Raw genomic sequence first — 23060 nt, 5'->3', positions numbered from 1 at the left:
ATACAATGTGCACAGTCATCACTGATACTACTATCGTAATAATATTTCCTAAAGGGGACTGGTCAAAATTAAGTAAGTCACAGCGAGGAAAGTGAAAGCCGTAAAATTCAAGAGCTACCCAGATGATAGACCTGGCAGAAGATCACGAGGGACTGAGTGTCAGGAAAACAGATAAAAACAAAACAGTACGTTGACATGAGTTGTGGCTTCAGACTTCATGGGCCCGATAGAGGGCGGGCGACCCGTGGACTGAAATAGAGAAGACGGCGATGCCGTGGAAGGCAAGTGACTGGTCTACTGGGGGTGTGTTTAGTGGAGAGGACGGAGATAAGTGGATAAGGTTCGGGAAACAGTGGTGTACGGGAGCTGGAAGTCAGAAGTGTGGCGTGGCCTGGGGAATAAACAGAAGCAAAACATCAGCTTAAAACTGGTTAGAGAGCTTGGGAGGAAGTGAGGTTACCAGGGACAAAGAGAGAACACCCTTCTTATAGAGCCCTGAAAATCACTAACAGCTTGAAACTTACAAAGAACCATTGAGTCAAAGGAAAGAGCAAAATGCCTGTTAGTGGAGGGTGCACATGGAGTTAGAATCCATCTCAAATCCATTTCATGTGCTGTTCCATTCTGTTCTGACACTGCTTCTTCCTAAGAGACGTTAGGTAAGTGTCTTAGTTGGGGTTCCTTTGGCTGTGAAGGGACACCATGATCACAGTAACTCTTAGGAAGGAAAACATTTAACTGGGGTGGCTTGTTTGCAGTTTACAACTTCAGTCCATTATCATCATGATGGGGAGCGTGGCGGTGTACAGGCAGACATGGTGCTGGCTACATCTTGATCAGAAGGCAACAAGAGCTGGTCTGTGACACTGGGTGGTATCTTGAGCATAGGAGACCTCAAAGTCCGCCCCCACGGTGACGACACATTTCCTTCAGTAAGGCCACACCTCCTAATAGTGCCACTTCCTATGAGATTATGGGGACTAAATTTTATTGCCCACAGTAAGTTAGTGGCAGCATGGCTCTGCAGTCCTCACATCCATATCCAGTACCGTTTCCTTCCCCAGCTTCTCACAGCGCCAATACGAAAAATCGAAGGGAGAGAACGCCTGCCTTCTCCTTGTGTTAAATTTGGTTCGATGTCAGAAACGTTGTTCTCACACCCTACAGTGTTTTCTAGTGATTTCTGTTTTGACTCATCTACAATACTGCATGCGTTTGGACAAAGTCAAGAAACAGACTAGAGAAAGCGGCACTCCCCCATCACTCCGGGGCTTCAATGTTTGCCCCTCTGTGACAGGATCGCTCATACTTAGGATGTGTTCTTCTGATGACTGGCTGATCTTGAGGTCCTCTCCAATCCTTCGTGAACATTTTTGGCAAGATGGCCTTCTAGTTATTTACTCTTACTGTTTTAAGTTTTATGTAAAAGTAGTGAGCTTCATTGTGGCATTTCCTTGCGTCTTCATGTGTGTGTAAGAGATCTTTTATTTCATTGTTCCCCTTTCCCACTGTCCTTCTGGGGCCCCTGCCACCCTCTGGCTCGTTCCCTCCCCGCCCCCAAAGTTCCCCTCTGCTGTTCTCTTTTTCCATTGCCCTTTCTTTTTCTAGTTGTTTGTGGCTGACGTTATTAGGGCTCAAAAGTTAGATTCGAGCTAAGTCTCTCCTACACCGCCCTGGGGCTCAAAAGCCCTATCTTCTGGAAGAAAGGCTTCACGCTAATACAGTCAAGCTATATTGTACCTTATATTTCATGTTTAAGGGACAACTGTGTAAAAGTTTAAAGTGACCCCAAATGATGACTGGTTTATTTCACCCAGTTCTCCGATTTTTTTATCCTTTTGTTATCTTGGGGCTATTTTCTAATATATACAAAGGATTCTTATCCACCGAAATGGAAATTGTGTATAATAGGATACAATTGATTGCTGCCCTGCTGGAGCTAATCTTCTTGACATTTAGGTACTTGTTTGTTCTTTGGGTTTACCCTTGAATCCATTGTAACATGTTGCAGGTTCTTGTTAATGGAGTAACTAACAGTTGCGTTCCATGTTAATCGCTTGTTATATAAACACACAATGTATGTTCATATGCATTTCTGGAGAAATTCGTAAGCAGCTGGTAGCTATGTTGCCTCTACAGAAGGAAAGGCAGAAAGCCTTGCTTTTCCTTGTCTGCCTGTTGGATCGGTAGCGTATTGAATGCTATGCTTTTACTCAAATAAACTGAGAATTTTTTAAAAAACTGATTCTGAATTCTCTAAAGTCAGTCCTTAGCCACTCCTTACCTATTCCCATCTGGAATAACTTACTACAGAACTATCTGTCTCTAATAAATAAATGAAAGTAGACAACAGCCTAAGCATCCCCGTTGCACCTAGAGCTCGCACATATTCTTTAAAATCAAGTTTTGAACTTTAATTCTCAGGGTCATTCAATTTAAAAATTTGAGGGGGGGGTTGTGCTAGTTCTATTACTGACCTGCTACGGGAGGGTGTCGTTGAAGTGTGCAGTGACCTGGCAGACGAGCTGGCCTACTTTGCAGTTCACAGGGCGCCTTGTGTCCTACCCAGCTGTGCTGGCCCCTTTGTCTCCCATGCCCAGTTATGGCTAACACTCTGCCTTTAAGCCAGTAGCTCTTCGTAGCTCTCAGGCTTGGGTGCGTATTACAACCCAGGGTGCTTTCAAAACTCCACATGCCCAGACCAGTTAAAACACAGTGCCCGGCAGCGGGCACTTTAGTATTCTTTAAGGTCCCCTGAGATGGTGCTAATGTTGAGAAACATCGCTTTGTGGAAGAATGGCAGTGGCTTAGCAAGACGTTAGCGCATTTTACTTCAGAAGTAAAGAAAGCACTGAGGATTCTGGCCGAAAGATTTATGTAGGTGAAGAGGGTCCAAACTGAAGACAGAGCACCACTTACTGAATATTCTTCCACGTCAGGCCTGTCTTTGCCACATGACCTGGACGTGGCAAAGTCAAATACAGAGAAGCTTTTAAAAAAAACGTGGTGGCTTAGTTACAGTTATTTGGGTTTTGTTTGTTTTTGTAACTATTCAGCCAAACTCTGACTGAGTAGACAGTTCTGAATTGGGACCAAATGCATGAGTTTACCTTGTTCCTCTGCCATTCGGGGCACAAAGCCAGCTGGCTGATGGGTGACATCCATCTGATATCACTGCTACCATATGGCCGTATTGCTAACAAAAGGTTCTACTTGTCATATATCAGCTCACTGAAAAGCGCTGCTGTACCAAAGACCAATTAAGTGTCTGTCTCAATCACTGAGAAATCTTTTAAAGAGTGTTGAATTTATAAAGAGACAAGTCAAAAATGTGTTCATTTATTTTGAAATAATAAGGTGAGAAAATAGCCTGTTTGGGATCGTACCTCCTTCCCAATCAGAAAGATGTCTTCCGGTGCACCATCCTGATTCACAGGATGTCCCGCTTGCCTTTCACACTTGACAATGTTTGGTCCTCACCTCAACCTTTGCTTGAACATGGTAGTTTGTATCTTGAATTCTGCTGTGGTTGGTGTGCTTTCGTGTACTCATTGTATATCCCCCCTCCCTTTTGTATAGGAAGGCAGAGATGCCATTAACCCCATGCCTAAACGAGGAGGCAATGGATTAGCTCCCGGGGATGACAGATTCAAACCTGTGGTACCATGGCCTCATGTTGAAGGAGTAGAAGTGGACTTAGAGTCTATTAGAAGAAAAAACAAGGCCAAAAATGAACAGGAGCGTCATGCTGGAGGAGATGCCCAAAAAGACATAATACAGAGGCAGTTCCTCACATTTAAGCCTCAGACATTCACCTACCATGATCCTGTGCTACGCCCAGGGGTCCTGGGGAACTTTGAACCCAAAGAACCCGAGCCTCATGGAGTGGTTGGCGGCCCTGGAGAGAAAGCCAAGCCGTTGGTTCTGGGACCAGAATACAAGCAAGCAGTTCAAGCCAGCATTAAGGAGTTTGGATTTAACATGGTGGCAAGTGACATGATCTCACTGGACCGCAGCGTCAATGACTTACGCCAAGAAGAGTAAGCACATATCCTCTTCTTTCTAAACTTGGGGCAGCTACTGTTATTATAGAACCTTAGACTCAGGGAGGGTGTTAGGAATGAAGAAAATATCTGTGCCTTTGTTTCAGTAAAATAAAAGGACCTTTGTCAGGAGGAGGAGGAGGTCTCTATTTTTATCATCATATTGAAGATATGAAGTATTAATTTCTGGGGTCTCCTACATTGATGGTAGTCAAAACATGGTCCCAAGACTACTATCAGTCTATGATATTTTGTTTCTAGTCCATAATAGAATAGTGAGCTTGCACCAGAATGAAAAGAAACTATACTACTTAATAATTTGTCTATCGAATGGCAGAACTTTCTCTGTGTGTTTTCATTCTGGGACAAGAAAGCTCCTCTCGTGAAACAGTAGCAAATGCTGATGCTGCTTTGGCCATCTCATGACCTTAATTGGATTTATGCTTCCCAGGACTTTCCCCCCAATACCGAAACGGAAATCCCAACAGTTGCGTATATGCAAGAGGGGGTCCTCAGAGGAAACAGTGGCCTACACTTTTAAACCCTTTTCGCGTGTTACGGTTTTTAAGTGAAGGATTTTCAGCTCTTAGCTTTTGATAGACAGCGCTTATTGAGTGAATTCAGAGCCTTCTCTTCTAGTTTATTCAATAATTGGTTCTACTACTGTGGGATCTAAGTAGCTTTCATGAGTGTGAATGCAAAATTTAGTTCGCTGTGACTCGAAAACTCTTAAAAGGAATTCCTGATGTGCTGTTATGGTAATCCTTGTTTTAAAAGGTTAACACAGCAGGCTCACACACCGCTGTATCCACCCACAGACACACACGCGTGGACCAGCTTTCTTTACGGCTGTGTGGCAACATTCCCAATATAGTACCATTCCTTGGATTTTGACATTCATACACTTGGTATTTAGACTGAGTAGCGATGAATGAAATATGAAAAACTGTGGAAATGGAGGAACGGCACTGTGATGGCGAGAGACATCCATCTTATACAGAGAACAGTCAGCATCTTGTGGGGGTATGAAGGAAGACTTTTGGGACAATTTGTTCCTACTGGAGCCTGAGTCATAAGATTGCCAGATTTAACAACTCAAAATACAGTATATTTAGTTTAAGTCTGAATTTCACATAAATAATTAAAAACGTTAGAATAAATTGTTGTCAACCATGGGCATAGCTTAAGGTTTTTTTTTTTTTTTTTTTTTTTTGCTTATTTGAAATCTAAATTTAGCTAGGCATCCCATGGTTTATCTGGCAACCCTCTCCCAGTCAAGCATGAAGGTGACTGTTGCAAAGGTTGAGCCTGCAGTGTAAATGCTCTTTAGTTCGGGTACAGGGTCTGTAGGAAGCTTGAGTCTGTTCCCATTATCCGAACATAGCGCTTATCCATGTACTCCAGCGTTCTCTGTGTTCTTATGCCACGGTTGGAGGAAGGGTAGGGTGAGCGGAGAGAGTGTCCATCATTGTTGTCTTTCTCCTGCATCCCAGGACATCCTAGTTCTGGAGCTGCTAGAACAGTTCTCACAACCAACCTGTGAGAGTTCTCACCTGTGTTTATAAAGCCTAAGGCTCAGAGTCGTATAAACCCAAGAAAGTGGCAAAGGTACAACTCAACCAGTAGGCATTTGTGTGTGGACGCGTGTACTGTGTGTTAAAATACATGGTGTGAGACACCAGTGCAGCATAGTTAATTTCTGATATAAACACATGGTAAGGAAATCACATCAGACACAGTTCACAGGTTATATCTCTACCCCCATGGTCTCTCTCCATCAACCATGTCTCTCCTCAACTATGGCAGAAGCTTGCTAACTGCTCTATTTCGTTTCTTTCCCTTTTTTTGTTTTGTTTGTTTGTTTGTTTTTTGAGACGGGGTTTCTCTTTGTGACAAACCTGGCTGCCTGGAACTCACTTTGTAGACCAGGCTGGCCTCAAACTGAGAGAGATCCGCCTGCCTGTCTCCCTAGTGCTGGGATTAAAGGTGCGCGCCACCACCACCCAGCTGCTCTCACTATTTCGGTTATTGCCTGTTATTCACACAGCAACCAGTGTGATCCTTTAGAAGCCCAAACAAGGTTATTGTGTGCCTTTCCATTGTAGTTGAAACAAGTGCAAACTTGTAACTTGCAGCAGCTCTTGGTGTGACTCTGCCTTGCAGCCGTCCTCTTGCTGCCCCGACTTGTGTGGGCCCTTCTCAAGACCTCTGTGTGCTGTCCTCCCGCCTGCCTTCTCCTTTTTATCATGCTGGATCCTCCCCGTTCTTTACGTCATACTTAGTGGGACTTATCTACCCTTGGCATCTAATTTCTTATGCCAAGTTCTGTTCTGTTCTTTCTCCATGGCCACTTGGCTTATAGTACTCATCAGATCTCAAAATTAGATGCTGGCTGATGTAGTGAATTAGCTCTCCTATCGAATGATAAGCTGAGATGGAGAACGTTGTTTTCTTCACTAGGTACTTCCAGGTCTGCAGGACCAAGCTGGTAAATATCTTCTGGGTGAATGAATGAATGAGTTCTACCAGTGTTCTGCCCCTGGCTTTGTTACCAGACATGAGATCTTTGATCTGTCATTTACCTTCTCTAACCTTAGTTATTGATTCTTACCAGTAGGTTTGACAATACTGAGCTCTCAGGGCTGGGATTAGAATTTAATGGCATAATAAACCAAAGGTCTTTTCCTACAGTGCTGTTGATTAAAACCTTAAGTATTATTGGCTCATTTGAGTGCTGTGGAGTTTTCCCAGTACCTCATCATCACACTGGAGTGTCTTCAGTTACTGTGTAACCTCGATATTCTCCATCACTCTTCAGAAGACGTCACCATTGCCTGATCCATCTTCCTTCTATCTGCAATGTCCCTTCCTGTCCCTCTTCATGCCTTTTGCCTCCCATAGGCCAGTTGTTTCCCACGTTCTGTTCTCTTCCACGCCTGCAGCAGAACCTAGAAATAACATGCTTTCTTTTCATCTGTCATTCCTATTAAGTATCGTCGCTGCCCATCAAATAAATCTCTCTGACACGCTATCTTTGCATCTGCTCCTGAGCCTTTCCTTGAAGTTTTTTTTATTAAGGATACCCCCTTCTTTGAAAACATATTTCAAAAGACTTAATATAATTACCGTCAGAAACATCTTAACTGAATGCAATTTGTTTTTAAGATTGAACTCCTTTACACACACACACACACACACACACACACACACACACACGTGTGCACATGCACACACACAATGTCAGAGCTGGGGAGATCAATCTGCAGGGAACAGAGCTCAGGTCCCTAACACTGGTGTGAAAGCCAAGCAGCTGTGGCAGCTTTGCCTGTAACCCCAGCACATCAAGGGCAGAGACGGGCAAGAGCAAGCAACTAGCCAGGCTAGAGTTGGCGAGCTCTGGACTCACCAAGAGAGATCTTGCCTTCATCTTTCATCGGTGATGGGGAGTGACGGAAGAGGACACTTAGTGGAAACTTCTAGGTTCCACATAGACATGTGAACACCACATACATGCAAGAAACCAAAGAGAAAACCATAGCCTCTCTTCCTCTTTGAACACTGAAAACGCAATGTAAAGTAACAAACAATTTAGTCCATTTCTGTTAAGTCAACTCTCTTAAGAGCATTCTCTGTCAGTACTTTATGTTTTTACGAACAGCATGCGAACAGCATGCATATGGCACACACCACCCTCCTGCACCCCTCACAGAGAACGGGCTTCGTAATCCCACCAGGGACTGTTGGACTGCCGGCACCCTGAGGCTGTTCCCTTGCCTGTGCCATTCATGTAAGCGAGCCACCTGCAAAGCTTAGTGACCTGCTTTGGGTTGTAGGTCCAGCTGTGACATCTAACTCTGCGGTTAACTTGCTCATCCTTGTTGCTGTTCCCGAGCCGTCGCTGATGAATGTTCTGTACCCAAGCAGCCGGAGAGAGCTGCCAGCATGACTCATGGATGTAATGCTTTGAATTGCATTCGCTGGCTCAGTAATTTACTGGTTGTTGATAGCTTATTAAGAGCCTAACAGTATTTTGAGTGCACTGGAGCCTCCGTCTTGTTTTTTTTTTTTTTTTTTTAAAGACTTCAGCCAAGAATGACCTTTCTTGCCTTCTCATTTATTTTTAACAATGAAGTATAATTTATTGTAGTTCAGCGTGTCTTAACTGGTATGTATCTGGTATAGCTAGTTAGCCGGCCAGGGGATCCAACAAAGAAAATACAGCCTCTGTCCCCAAGAGGCTCACCATCTGTCTTCAGGGAGAAAGGAAGAATGTTGGGAAGTAAAAGAGCCGTCAGAAACATGTGAGCAAAGACAGGGTTCAGAACAGGCAGTGCTCACATGGAGAGAGGGCCGAGGACACTGGGGAAAACCCCGGAAGTGGGTAAAACGTTCCGAGGAAGAAGGTATATTAAAACATCACAAATGAGTGGCCAGGCTTGCTTGAATCATGTAGAAAATAACAACAGTAAACAAAGCTGGTGCCGTAGGTGCCATTAACAGTTCGTAATTCCGTTCACAAAGTTTGTCTTGAGTTTGGCAGTCAGAAGAAGGGTGATGAAGAGAACTTTAGGACTTCTAGACCAGAGCCTAGGATGGATCTGGAGCGGGGAGAGGACCAGTTAGGGGTTAGTGGTAGTAGAGTTGTAATCCCAGTGGAGGTTGCAAGAGACTCGGAAAGAATGGAAGACTCTTCCATGGGCAGGTGGTGGAGTGGAAGGAAGCGTCTAAGATAAACTCATGGCTTGCAGGCCCCATAACAAAGAAACGGAGGCAGTTAGAGATAGATTGGCTAGAACAAACTGTTCTGCCCGCTGCCCGTTTGCCTAAACAAGTTTACTCCTCGGCTCGAGGGAGTTCATGCAGCCAGTTAGCAAGAGGAATGCATCTCTGCTAAGAAATGGAAAGTTCTACTTGTGGTTATAATAAATTATCTTCTATTGAAGTTTGGGATTTCTTTCCAGTACTGTGAACGGCTGATGGAGACACATGAAAAAAAAAATCTATCCTTTTTCTGTTCAAGAAGGCAACCGCTCAGAGGTATAGCATCCAAGCTGGTTTTGTTTCGGATAAATGAATTAAATGTTTTGACTTGAGGAAATTCATCTCCTTCTAATATTTAACCTTGCCTCCCACTTACACGCCTGTTGCATCTCAGTCTATAAAGCTATCTTAGTTGCACTGTGAAGTCTAATAATAGACGTAAAGTGCTCTGAGAACTCTAAGAGCTGCAGAAAAGTTCATATGGTTGTTAATAACGTTCTTGAGCTTTTCTGTGGGACACAGGGGAGCTTCGGAAATACAGTGATCCCCATACCTTAGACATAAGAATTCTTCTCTTGCCAGATTTCAAAATATATACTGATTTTTATACTTGAATTTCTATTGAAGGTAAATTGTGGTCATGAGATTTTTCCCATTCTCTAGCCCATTAAAAGTTCTATCTACTAGGTTTTCTAGGACACGCGATGTAATTTGGGGAATGCTTAGTATTTGAACAACGTCGGTTATTTAAAATGCTGTAGCTTTCTTTTTGAGTTGTAAGCAGACTCCTGCATCTTCTTCCCTCGTGCTGGACTGTGAAGTACCTCCATGCCCAGCTCGTGCTGTTGGTTTTTGTTTCCGTTTCTATTTCTTATGACTCATAAGGTTCAACGAGAGCAAACTAAAATTTGGAGCCACTCATAAGAAATTAAAACATGCATTTTGAGTCACATATGTGACATACAGATACATATGGATGGATGGTTCGTGTACATGAACACATATTTCTGTACTTTGCCCCAGTTTGTATTAGCAGAATATAAGATGGGTCTATATGAACATCTGAATAGATTCTGAGTCTATATCAGAATATATGATGCGTCTATACCAAGAACGATCTCTCTCGACCGTTTCCTCTAGTAAACTCCAAAATATGTCTCATTTGCAGATTTTGGTTTGTCAGTCTGTGATCTAATGTATAGCAAGCTTGCTAGAAAGTGGTTTCAGATGAGCGGCAGTGGGTTTTCCTTCTTTGAATCCGAAAGGTACTTTCTAACTAACTGCCTTGAAGTGTCTCGCTCTTGGAAACTTTCTGTGTGCTTAGGGATTTCCCAGGTTAACTTTAAAAGCCCTGTTTCTTCTTTCTCCAGTAAACACACACGTAAAACTAGGAGACTCACAGGGACACACATTGTCCTCGGGACTTTCCCCAGCTGTGACCACAGAGCTGGTTTCTGTTTAAGGTTCTGGCTAACAGGAGGAGATATGTTTAAGCAAACTGTGGTTATTACAGAAATCAGAGGGTGGTCTCAAGTCACCCTTTTTTCCACACAGTGAAGAGGGTACCAAGTTCACAGGATGAGGCTACAGAGACTAGAAACTGTGGTAATATGTTTCTCAGAGCTCCTGTCACCAGAGCACCAGAAATCTTAAATCCCCTTGCCCACTCATGCCTTGCTTCCTCTTCTACTGCTGGGGCCTCACTAGGTACGCGAGCTTCTTCCCATTTGCTGCCGATGTCCAGGTTGCTGGTCCAAGCGAGCTGGCTCTGTGTCTTTGCAGCTCGTCTCTTCATCCCGGCCTCCCATCTTACACATCATCCAGTGTGTCTGAGGAAGAGTTGGGTATGCCCATTGCTCGGATTGGCTTTTCCCAACCCTCTGATCCCAGCTGGGAGTTTTTAGACTAGCTTTTCTAGAAAACAGTTAAAAATATTTATGGTAGGACTGGAGAGGCGGCCCAGCAGTTAAGAGCAATTGTCGTTCTTGCAGAACACTCTGGTTAGGGTCCCAGCACCCACGTGGTGGCTAACCAACAAGTGTAACTCCAGTCCCAGAGGATCCAACACCCTCTTTTGGTCTGCATGGGCACTACACACATGAGCACAGACATACCTGAAGGCAAAACGCACACATAAATATTTTTAATAGCTTTGAAAAATTATGTGTGTTGGCATTACTAGGTATCTGCACCATCCCACTTCAGTGACAGAATCTCAGGTAAACACTGCCTCTTTTTTCTTTCTTTTCTTGTTGGACTAAGTTTCCTAGTCTGGAGAGACACTTAGAGGATCGGGTGCCTGCTTGGTGAGTGAGGACGGAGCTAGATCCCCGGCACCCAGGTAACCGCTAGATATGCCCACATATCCAGTTATAAACACACATCTATAACTCAAGTGCTGGGGTCCGAGAAAAAGAAGCAGATCCCAGGGGCTTGTTGCCTGCTCAGGGGACTGTGGGTTCAATGGGAGAGCCCGTTTCAAAAAGTTAAGGTGGGCAGCAATAGAAGAAGAAATCTGCCGTTGACCTCTGACCTCCACATGTCCATTTCCTAACACCCACAAGTTTAAAGAAAACAGAATGTGTTTCCTGCCCATCAGAAACACCAGTGGGGACCCTGGGAGATGCCTTTGGTGCCTTCCCTTTCTAAAACGTCTCCGACTAGGAGGCTGTCAATCTCTGCAAGGCGATCTGCCTTTGGCTTCTGCTCAAAGGTCAATTCCTCGGGAAAGAGAACCACTTCCGATAGATCCAGACATTCCAGCGGGGTGAAGGGCCACTGTGTGGAAGCTCAAAGCAGATAGCAGCGTGGAGGCCTGTCCTCTGTGGTTTAACATGGTTCCTCTGGGAACTCGCTTGCCCAGGCTGGGAGCGGCAGCCAGAATCGTTAGACACAGCCTGTTTACAGTGCGATTCTTGACTGTGTGTTGGCTCTTGTGCGTTTTGGAAACAGGGAAGTGGCATTGAGTTGGTGTGGAGGAGCTAGGAGTCCAGAGGTTTCCTCCTGAGGTTACCGTTTGATGATCAGGGCCAGGCCCCTGGTGGTTTAAGAGGTGAACAGCGTGTATCTATGAAGACCTTAGGAAAAGAGACCTTACTTTTTGTGTTGCCTTGTGGCTTCGACACCCACTACATCTGGCAAGCTGTTGAGCTTTCTAGGGAAACTACAGGTGCACCCAGGAAAGCTGGAAGGGAGTGATTGACGAGCAATGCTATCTGTAGATTGGGCTTAGCATTAAGGTAAGCCCTTAAGTACTCTGTACTAGAACCTAATGTCTCCCCTAATCTGCAGAATGTAGAACACAAGCCTGCGGGGATGGGCTGTGGTGTGAAGTACTGATGTCTGGGGATCGGAACTGATGTTTGCTTTCCTTCAGGATTTGCTCCCATAACTGGAAAAGAAGGGGTTTTAGGTGGTCCAGTCCGATCTGTCTGATTCCCTCAAGTCCTAAGTTTTGAGTCATCTGATGTTATACTGGCTTACCTTAAATCTTTTCTTCCTGTCTTTTGTCTTTGTTTATTAGGGCTACCTGGGAATATGTGCTTAAACACCTCTTATCGAAAGTACTTGACCGTAAAGAACAGTCAAAGCCAGACCACTGGGCAGAGGGAGATCGTATGGCGCAACTGTAAAAGGGGGGGGCTTTTCCCACATCCGTCATTTATGGAAGTGACTCCCTGTAAGGGAAAGGAAGAGCCCCCACCGCTGCATTTATTCTAGACACAGAGCTCTGTTTCTGGAAAACAAACAGCTCTCCCTGAGCAGGTATTGTCCTTGGGCGGTTTAGTGAGGGGCTCGCTATGGCAGGGGGCTGTAAAACCCTGTGCTGAGAGCCTGGCCCCCTTTGAGACATTGGAAAGGGGACAATTTGTCAAGGTGGTTGAATCAGATTAGAATCAATTAGGATGCTTTCTCGGTCTCAAGACTAAGTGTGAGGCTGAATCCCAGGGGGAAGGCAAGCCGCTGGGGAGAGCTGGAGGCAGCCACAGCAGCACTTTTCTTCAGTGGGGATCGTGGGAGCAGCAGCGCTTACAGGTGTGCGTGTCCCAAGTACGCTTTGAGTGAGTTAATTATCTTTGCTTACTGGAAGCTAAACGTGTAGAAGATGCTTGGTTATAGCATCAGCAGGACTCTCATTTTGTCATTCCTGCGATGTATAAAGCAAATGTGCTAAAAGGTTAAAAAAAAAAAAAAAAAACTCAGCACCAAAGCCTAGCTAATCACACAAGTCACAGTCATATAAATACCATACTTTAATTACATCTCAGCCGTACCTTTTAGGGTGTCACAGGAAAATGGCCCGTAGCTATTTCCTCCTCGCTGAATACAGTGGGAGATTCCATCTTCAGAATGTAGCTAGCTTGCGGGAGGAAGAAAAAAAAAAACAAAAACACAGTTTTAATGACCCCAGTAACTTATTTTAGAGTGAGCACTGCCGTTTCGATCAGAGGGGAAAATATCTGTTCAGAGTAGAAAGTCCCTGTGAGAGAATCAAATACGAGGATAAAGGGCTCTGGAGAAAGATTTGAGGGTCCCAACTCCACATTTGCTCCTGACGCCCTGGGGAGGCACAGCTGCCGCGGTAGAGGGAAGAGTTGTGAGTCCTCACTGAACGGAGAGGGCGGCCTCAGCGGGCTCGCCTTCCTGCGAGGCAAGAGCGCCCCCCAGAGCCCAGCGCTACTGAGCTGCCGGCCCTCGACCTCCTCCTAAGATCCCCGTCCCCCCCCCAATGAGAGGGCGCCCGATGGGGTGGGGCTGAAGAAAGAGCATCGCAGAAGGCTTTTCGCAAAGCACAGTGATTAAAGAAAGTGCGAATAGGTTTTCGAAAACTAAGTCTAGTTTAATCGGTTCCTCTATGCGCTCCTTACTAACAATTAGAATAACACAAGATTTCCTTTTATTACCAATTTCTGAACCTCAGAAAATTTAATTAACTACTATAACTATTGCATTATAACCACACTACACAAAAATCCTATTTCTGTTTTTTCAAGTTGTTATCATCGTAGAGACAGGGTCTGTTCTTGTTTCCCATGTAACTTCCGACTTTGGATCCTCCTGCCTCAGCCTATTTTAGTTTATTGATAAAGAGCTTGGTGTTACGTTGTGAAGAGCTTTTGCAAAGAGGCCGTTGGCCTGCGCTATGAAATCCTGTCTCTACACTGATGACACAGGAGTTGTGGCCGCCAGCATTGATATTCTTAGGACAGAAATGGCTTTAAGTGGCATAATGAAGTTGTTGGCCATTGTCATTAATAATTAAGATGAAATTCGTGAAGGCAACCAGGGTTCACCTACAGGATTCAGAGCTCACTCAGCCTTTTGTTACTTGGGCACTTTATTATAATAGCTAATAATATATATATACACACACACACACACACACACTATAATAGCTAATGTTTTCTAGTGATTGCCTTTGGAAATTTAGCAAGATAACTAAAAGTTATCCATAGTTCCTGAAGTCTAGAGACAGCGGTAGGGTAAATATCAATATGATGTAAGTATTTATATGATGCCAACTTTTTATGAGACATTATTTCTGTGACCTAAATTCTAAACTTTCAACTCACGGGCTCAGGACCCTGTGTAACTTATACAAGGCTTTCTCTTTTTAGCAAATTACTGAACATAAAAGGGAATACATTTTGCCATAGGTAGTATAGATAGACACAAGATAATTTACGTTTTTTAAACTAATCTTAGCACCAGATTTTCAGCAGGAAATTTTCATCTTCTTCTCTTCTTCTCTTTTCATCCCAAGCAACGTTTTGATTTCCAAAGGAAAACATTTGTTGTACAGTTCCCAAGAAAAAGGATAGCAGGGGCTGCAGTCCTAGACACAATGCCGCAGGACAAAGCTAGCCCTGCGAGGTGGTGAAGTCATCCCTGCCCCCTCAGTGGCCACCACAGAGTAAGATATGTGGGTGCACACACCTTGTGCGTTGTGGATCAGGCTTGTTAAGGTAGAGTGCGTTATTTCCCAGAGATCTGCTTTGAACCCCAGTTTCCTTATTTGTAAAAAGGGGAAGCTGTAGGCATGTTCTGATTCAGTTTCATCCATGGGATCCTCCGGTTCCCCTCTGTAACAGTCCTTTTAGACACCTCTGGGCTTCCATTCTTTTTCTCTCCTTGGAACCCTTGCTCCTTAACCCAGCCTAGAAATCACTGCCTAGATGGTCTTCAGAACTCTCCCCTGTATCAAAATGAACTCATCTCCCTGTGTTCACACTCTCCCTTAGCTTTTCTGCCACAATCCTCTAGATTCTGAAGCTGAGGAAACAGCAAACAAGCAGCTTGTGTTCGGCTGCAAATTGCTCAAGGTTGCTACAGCGCCTTCTCTCTCAGTGTTGCCTTTTCCTGTATTCTCAGAGGTCTGAGGGCGGCTGGCAGCAGCCGGCCCCTGGGCCGCTGCCAGCTATCACAGCTCTTGTTGGAAAGCAGCAGCGGCTGCAGAGGCTGGTAAGTAGGCTAGGCAGCATCCGAGCAGAGGCATGCACTGTGTTCTACCCAGCACATTAGCAATCCGCACTCATTGGGCAGAACTTGCACTCGGTGCCCAGCCACTCAGCACTGTGTCCAGTCTGGCAGAGAAAGTGTCAGTTTGGCAGCAGAGAGACCAGGCTCACCCTTCTTTAGTTTTCCCAAAGTAGGCAAGGGATCAGGCTGGATTAGCTAAGAAGACAAGTCAGTCACTGGTTGCAATTGCCAAGCTCAACCCTGCCTGCTTTCCTAAGATACAGCCCTGTTAGGAAAACCTTTGTGTGTGCCAGCTCGCAGGATGGAGGAAGACCCCTTTGCTCTGTAAGTGAAAAAGGGAATGATTATCTCTCCCTTCTTCGTGTCCAGCAGCCTCCGCTGTCTGGTGAACATTTGTCACGGTCTTCTACCCTGCATTTGTACATTCCTGATTTTTAGGGCGTAAGAACTAATTCGCTGTGCCGAGAGGGGTCATCATCCCTTATGTTTCCTGTGTTTAAGCCTCATCAGTCTTCCCTGCGTGGTGTCAGCCTGTGACATGGTTTGCAGACTGCCTAGCATACACAAAGCGCCCAAATAGACCAGCTCTTGATAGCAGTGGAGGAGGTGTAAGGCTGGTTACTTTCTGGCTCGCTCTCCTTTTCCCTCCTCTTCTCCAACAATATGATAGGGCCTTGAATTCCTTCCATGCTCCTATTCCTAGGGCCTTCTGTTTTGTTTGTTGCCTTTTCTGTCTTCTTCCTCTGAGTCCACATCTTTGCTTCCATTCCACTCCTCAAATGCCCCAGATCATACTGACGAGACTCGATAAGAACTGTGCAGAAGAATCAATGTCACATAGTGGCTTTCGGTGGGAATGGCCTGGGCACTTTAAGAACATTGCTGATAGTATCTTCCCTATGAATCTGTGGGTTCATAGAAGTTTAGAGGCTAAGGTGACCAAGAAATCTCTCCATGTTCCTTGCTCATTTTGAGCACAGGGAATCTCCAAGTGACCACCAAAGAGTAGGTGGCTGCCCAGGGAGAATCCAGATGTTCTCGGATCTTTCACCACATCTGCTCTTCCCCCCCACAAAAAAAAAAAAGAGGAAAGGCTGTTTATGACGGTAGTTTATGTGCAATATTTGTGGCACGTTCACAAAGCACTTCTATAGTAATAAAATGGAGGAACAGTGAAGACGGGGGAAATGTCAAGAGGCTCAGTGGGTAAAAGCACTTGCCACCAAGCCTGGTGATCCGAGTTTTATCCCTCGAAGGCACATGGTATAAGGGAAGAGCCAACTCCCGCAGTTGTTCCCTGACCACACACGCACATGCGTGCTCCCTCCCTCCCCCGCACACATGCATCATCCACTCACAATGCAAAGGGAAAGCAAACGCAATGAAAATGTTTTAAAAGCATTACAAGATTATGTAGGAAGATGCTGTGTTACCCGTTGCTTTGGATGCTAATGTAAGAAATAAGTTTAAATTTTTTTAACATCAAAGCAAAGCAAGTATGATATCAGTCCCCACGGGACTTAAAGTGTGGGCATAAAAATAAAATTCCAGTTGTAGGTTCAGGGCTTCTGCTTAAACATAAGGCGGAGAACTCAAACCAAGAAGAGAACAGAAAAGTTCCCCAGGAGCAGAGCACTGAGGAACTGGGCCAACGTAGCCATCGGGTCACGCCTGTCCCTGAGACCCCAGATTCTTAGCTGCGGGTCACATGTGGGGCCACATAACTAAGACAGGAGTTGTGAAAATTTTGGCAGTAGCAAAAAAAAAAAGTTCTGAATGTGCAGCAACCAAAAATTAATTCAGAACTAGTCAATGCAGAATGAGCCCCAAGTGTTTCTGTATCATGGGACTTCTCTGCAGCCCTGGCTCTGGACGTACAGTCTGTCCATGGAGCGTTGTACACGCCATCTTGCAGTGTAGGGCCCACAGAGGCTGTCTGGAACACCTCAGCCGTTCCAGTGTATGATGTATACATGCATCATACGGTGTATGATGGATGACCTGTGTTTCACAATACATATGAATGATGTTTTCTGCTTTCATAGAAACACAATTAAGCTGCAGGAAACAAAGCCAATATCTTTCTATTGTCATCCATCACCATGTAAGTATCAAGTTACTGGATGGATTGTGTCCAAATGTTTGATTTTTAAAATTGCTGTTTGGTGCTAGGAGCACCTCGTGGGGACCTAAGTTCGATTCCCAGGAACAGGGAAGAGAAACTTACTGTTTGGTTTTGAGTAGCGGGCGAGCTTCATATGAAAAAGAAATTCAATAGACTTTTGTTTGGGGATTAGGATAAAATTTCCAACAGCCTTCTGCCATCCTGTGCTGCAGGCTTCTGTTAAGCAGCTTCCACAGCCTTGGCAACTGTAAAGTCAAGAGTAGAGGTGTGGAGCAAGGTACCTCCAGCCCCAGGACTGGGGAGGCAGAGGCGGGCGGATCCCTGGGAATAAAGAAAGCTGCAGAATGAGTCCCTGCCTTGAAACAAAACAGAACCTTGCAAAGCAGCAATGCTTTGCAGCAGAATGCCACCTTAGCAAGTCTGAGCCTGAGAACAGGGGCTTGGGGTTCACACACCGCAGAGTCCCATGGAGAGCTAAAGAGAGCAGTCAGCCTGACAGCCAGCATTTAGAGAGCTTTGATTTCCTCTTCTACCAAATATGGATCATAAATATGGCTCCTAAAGTTACTGAAGGAACAAATGTAATAAAGAGCTCAAACGGTGTCTATCCCAGTAGGTAACAGGAGTCCCACTGGTTGGAAAGCCGGATGGTTAGGGACCGTCTTTTCCTCCTGTGTCACAGAGCAGGGGTTCTTGCCTCTGAAAGACCACCCTCCTCCTCATTGTATGGTGCTCACCCTTTTCCTGGAGTGCGTTAGCCTCCTCATCTTCCATCCTTGCCTTCCTACAGAGGAGAGTAGGAGCACTCACACAGAGAGCCTTCACACCAGCAGAGGGTAAAAGATGCTTTTGCTTTTCTGTGTGAGAGATCAATCTCCACCTTGCATCACAGGGAATGAAGAAAATGCATAATGGGTGTAGGGCTTAGCATTTCAGTAATATTAAATAAATACTTCTTAGTAAAGAACACCGTTGTCATTTCTGAATACCTAACCCTATAATCTAGCCCTGGAATTCTTTCTGCTAAGCATCTTGGTAGACTAACCTAGCATCTTGTGAAGAGGGCACATTGTCCTTGCAAGGGGAGGCTGTCATAAAACAGGCTAATTTCCCTCCGCCTGCCTCTTGGTTACTGCTGTTGCTAAGTGGCAAGGCCGCCCTCCTCATCTCTTGCTGTTCGTTTGGCAGCTTCAGCTTGCAGGGCATTTTTATGCGTTGTGTCCTTAAATATTTCACTGAGTGTGCTTGGCCTGCCCTGACTTCTTTGAAATGAGTCTATTGACTACTCTCTGGCATCGTTTAGGTTTTTAGCAGAGCATACATTTAATTTTAATTGAAAAGATGTAACTCCATCTCTGTCTTTCACATCCTGCATGTAGAAACATTTGCCTGGGGAGTGGAAATCCGTTTGGCCAGCACTCTTCATCTTTTAGTGAACAATCAAGAGTGGCAAATTCCATAGCTGACCCCAACCTCCTGTTCCTCCCTCAATACAATACGAGGAGTTGAACCCAGAGCCTTGCATATAGTAAGAATGTGGCCCCACCTTCCAATACATGATTTTGATAACTGCCTCCATGGATGAAATGTCATGTCTGTGCCCTGCATTTTGATGTGTAGTTGGTTCGTCACAGGGCTGCTCTATTAGTGACAATACTGTCTTTCAATACTGAGCTATTGCTCCAAGGTGTCATAGTTAGGGTTTTATTGCTGTGCAGAGACACCATGGCCATGGCAGCTCTTATAAAGGAAAGCATTTATTTGGATCTGGCTTACTGTTTGGAGATTTAGTTCATCATCGTCATGGCGAGAAACATGGAGGCATGCAGCAGACCTGGTGCTGAAGAGATAGAACTAAGTGTTCTACATCTTGATCCACAGGCAGTAGAAGCCACGCTGGGCATAGTTGGAGCTTGTGAGACCTCAAAGCCCACCTCCACAGTGACACACTTCCATCAACAAGGCCACACCTCCTAATTCAAACTATTCAAGCATTCAAACACATGAGTCTCTGGGGGCCATTCCTATTCAGACCACCTCACAAGAGGAAAATACAGGGTTAGGCTTTGCAAACTCCTGGCCACAACATTTTTTCAATACTAAATTTTATTTTATGTATGTGACTGCTTTAAAACACCTCCCACTCCTTCTTTGTATACTATTGAGTATTTGACAGAAACCATGGCCATGGGGCCGTAACTCATGCCTACACAAACCTTATGGAACAGGATTTTCTTCTGTAAGGCTCAGCATGGTGTCTTTGTGCTTCAAAAACGCTAGATAGCACTTTGGTATTACACTTGGGGCCATTTTAAACAACAAAATCCTCAACAAAAGGTATAAAAAGGAGAACAATGGGGCATTAAATAGTCTACACAAGGATAGATTCTCTGTACAAAAGCAGAAACAATGAGAGCATCATCTTGCTAGCCTGTCAGATAGTAACAGGTTCCGTCCTCATTGTGGAGAAAGGCTGAAAATAAAGATCCACTAAGATAATAAATATTTTTACTTGACATTTTGTGCCAAAATAAAATCTAATAATGACTTATAGAAATGTCAATAACAAAAAAGCATAGAATATTAAAATTTTTCCATAAGAAGAGCAGAATAAATTGGCCTATGATGACGATGATGTTATCCATATGTCATCTTTTTTCTCTACCCCACCCACCTTTCTTCGTTTTATCCCACCATCTCCTTTTACAGATGTTTCACTGTTAAAATGGGTTTAGGAGGAAGTTGGAGTCCTCCCAGACTGTGCTCCCCAAAGGCTGCTGCCGGCTGGGGCATAAGCAATGGACACTGGCAGCTTTCTGCACTGTCTGGAATATTATTAGATTTAGTGTTGCAGTAGTCTCTGTTGATCAGCCTGCCCAGTCAGCGTTCCAGAGGTACTGATGACGGTGTAAACATAGTGCCCTCCCCCTCCCAGGCAGTGAGTCCATCACCCTTCCTCAACAGGTGGCTGCTCGAGTGAATCAGGCTTGGCCTCAAATGTGACACAGTTCAGCTGACCATGAAATCTGGTCCTAGGGATGAGGAAAGTCTTATGGCTTGTGTAATATGGAGAACTTCATTCCTGGGGTGAACATATGTATTTTTGTTTTGTTTTTTATCCTATGACAGTAAGCCTTACAAGTGTGTGTGTGCTCTCAGAGAAAAGACTTGGCAGAGAGACATCAGCTTCAGGAAGTGGTCCATACAGTATTCAATGGCTCCGACCAAATTACCCATCACTCTTTAAAAGCAAAAGGCCACATTGTGTGTTACAGGTGTTTAGGGAAATTACAGTTTAGTAGAATTGATGTTCAGCATTGTGATGTCTTCAGTACGGAGGAAGCTTTCAAACTGATGTCTTTTCATGAAGGTTTTCGTGTGAATTATAACCACAGAGTAATGATGTGGCGCTCGCCCCCATGGCCATCAGTGCCTGCCACAAGCAAGCTGGCTTTTGATGACTTGACTCTGAGACAAGCATTCAGACAGCAGAGCACTGAGAAGTCAGTTAAATGCTTTTCATGAATACAGTTGCTTTAGTTACCACAACATTTTATCTACTTGCAGACATTTAAGGAATTTCAGACTTCCTTACCCATGACATATATATAATGGAGCCCATCCCAATTGCTTCAGAATATTAAGGATTTTCGAGGTGTATGCACAAGGTATAATTTTTCTACTGCATGAAGTACTTTATTTCTAAAGTGGTGAAAACTGAGTAGAATTACTGGATAATATTTTAAACGTTATAGTGAAACTCTAGTGCTGGCTTTCCAGATTGGATTTAGAGATCAGCAGTGTTAGGACTGGCTGTAGGCAAACATCTCTTTCTCCAGAGTTCTGCTTTTGTTTTTCCTTTGTACATAAACACATGTATCTTTTTTCTGGATGACCTGATCCTTACAGAAACAGCCTTCTTGGTGCTTGTGCTGTGTGTAATGGATCTGTTGCATTAGTGCCTTTATCTGCAAGGACTATAAATTACATGGGTTTAGACAGACAACACTTTAAGCAGTGAATTATTACATGTTTAGTGGCTTCTCCATTAAGAATCCTGAATATGTATCAGTTGTCACATGCACATATCTTAATTTGCCAAATTCTGTATTATAAGTAACATCCATTTGCCATGAATGATTAGGAAGCAGGCCTAGAGGATTTACTCCCAGATGAAGTACAACTAAATACTGTGGACATTTATATCATTGCTTAACAATCTGATGAGCAATTTCTCTTGTTAACCCAAATTGTTTTCTTAAACTTTAACTATGTTGATGATATAAAGCATGTGTAAGGTATCTGGTAGAATTGGGGCCACTACTCCCCTTAAGAATTTCACTTAGTGGCTCAAGGCTAAAGTTCCATATGGAACTTTAAAGTCTGAGCCACTGAATATTTCCTAACAATCTCTGAAAATCATTCGGAGTCTGTAAGCTATCTTTTCTCATTTCCAATTTCTGAGGTTTAATTTCTTCAGGATATAACATATGACCTAAATACTTGAAAGGTGGATGCCTTTGCACTTTCTCTGGGGTGATAACTAACCCTGCATGCCCAAGACTCTGCTCATTTTTATGAGCAAGCAAGATACCATCCATATAATGGATAATATAAACTTGTGGGAATTGATCTCTTACATTTTCTATAGCCTGAGCCACAAATTTGTGGCATAACGTAGCACTGTTTGCCATACCCTGAGGCAAGACACTCCAAGGATATCTTCTCATTGGCTCTTTGAAATTAACTGATGGAATACTAAGTGTAAATCTGTGACAATCTTGTGGCACCAAAGGGATGATATAAAAACAATCATTTAAATCTAAAATATTTTTTCTTTGTGTGTTTTTTTTTTAAGACAGGGTTTCTTTGTAGCTTTGGGGCCTGTCCTGGCATTAGCTCTTGTAGACCTTGAACTCTCAGAGATCTGCCTGCCTCTGCCTCCTGAGTGCTAGGATTAAAGCTACTACCACCTGGCTGAATCTAAAATAATCTTATAGGTATCTTTTGGTATGACTGTAGGAGAAGGCGACCCAGGTTATAATCCCATTGACTACAGGGTCCCATTAACCTCTCTTAAATCTTGTATCAACCTCCATTTTCCTGATTTCATTTTAATCACAAAAATAGAATTCCATGGGAAATGGTAGGGGGTAATGTGACCATTATCCAGCTATTTCTGCACTAACGGCTGGGTAGCTTGTAGTTTTCCTTCTGTTAGAGACCACTGACTTACCCATACAGGCTTGTCACTTTTCCAAATAATTGAGTCTGCATGGAGTTCAGCTTTTCAGTGGCCTCTCCTAAAAATTCCCTAATCCTGCCTTGGGCGGCCTTTTGTTTGGTATGATAGGACCAGTCCTTCCCTCATTCACCTTGCCAAGCCCTTGATTGGGCAACAACCCTTGTTGGAACATTTGATTAAAATAACTGTGTTGGGGGAATATAAATATGCCCCCATTTTGGTCATAATGTCTCAACCCCACAAATTTACACATAAATGAGGAACAATGTGTGGCTGAAAAGTTCCTTCATGCCCCTCTCCGTCTCTCCAGTAAAGCTCATTGCTGCTTTTTTCAGGATTTTGAGTCTGACTGATCCCTTGTAACTGTGTAGTAGTCTCTGTTTTAGGCCACCTTAAAATATATATA

At 44.1% G+C, this 23060-nt stretch overlaps 1 protein-coding gene across 2 annotated transcripts in view; it reads left to right on the top strand.

The window, feature by feature from the left end:
* Galnt7 (polypeptide N-acetylgalactosaminyltransferase 7) overlaps positions 1-23060 on the top strand; it is a 122157-nt gene that overhangs the window by 60435 nt on the left and 38662 nt on the right. For both annotated transcript variants that reach the window (XM_050161808.1, XM_050161809.1), the window contains exon 2: positions 3580-4040. In XM_050161808.1, coding sequence (XP_050017765.1) covers positions 3580-4040 — 461 coding nt within the window. The remainder of the gene's footprint in view (positions 1-3579; positions 4041-23060) is intronic.

Source organism: Alexandromys fortis, unplaced genomic scaffold (assembly GCF_014885135.2).
Source record: "Alexandromys fortis isolate MF-2015 unplaced genomic scaffold, M_Fortis_MF-2015_v1.1 scaffold_137, whole genome shotgun sequence".
NCBI lineage: Eukaryota > Metazoa > Chordata > Mammalia > Rodentia > Cricetidae > Alexandromys > Alexandromys fortis.
This window is presented reverse-complemented; position numbering and strand designations above follow the sequence as displayed.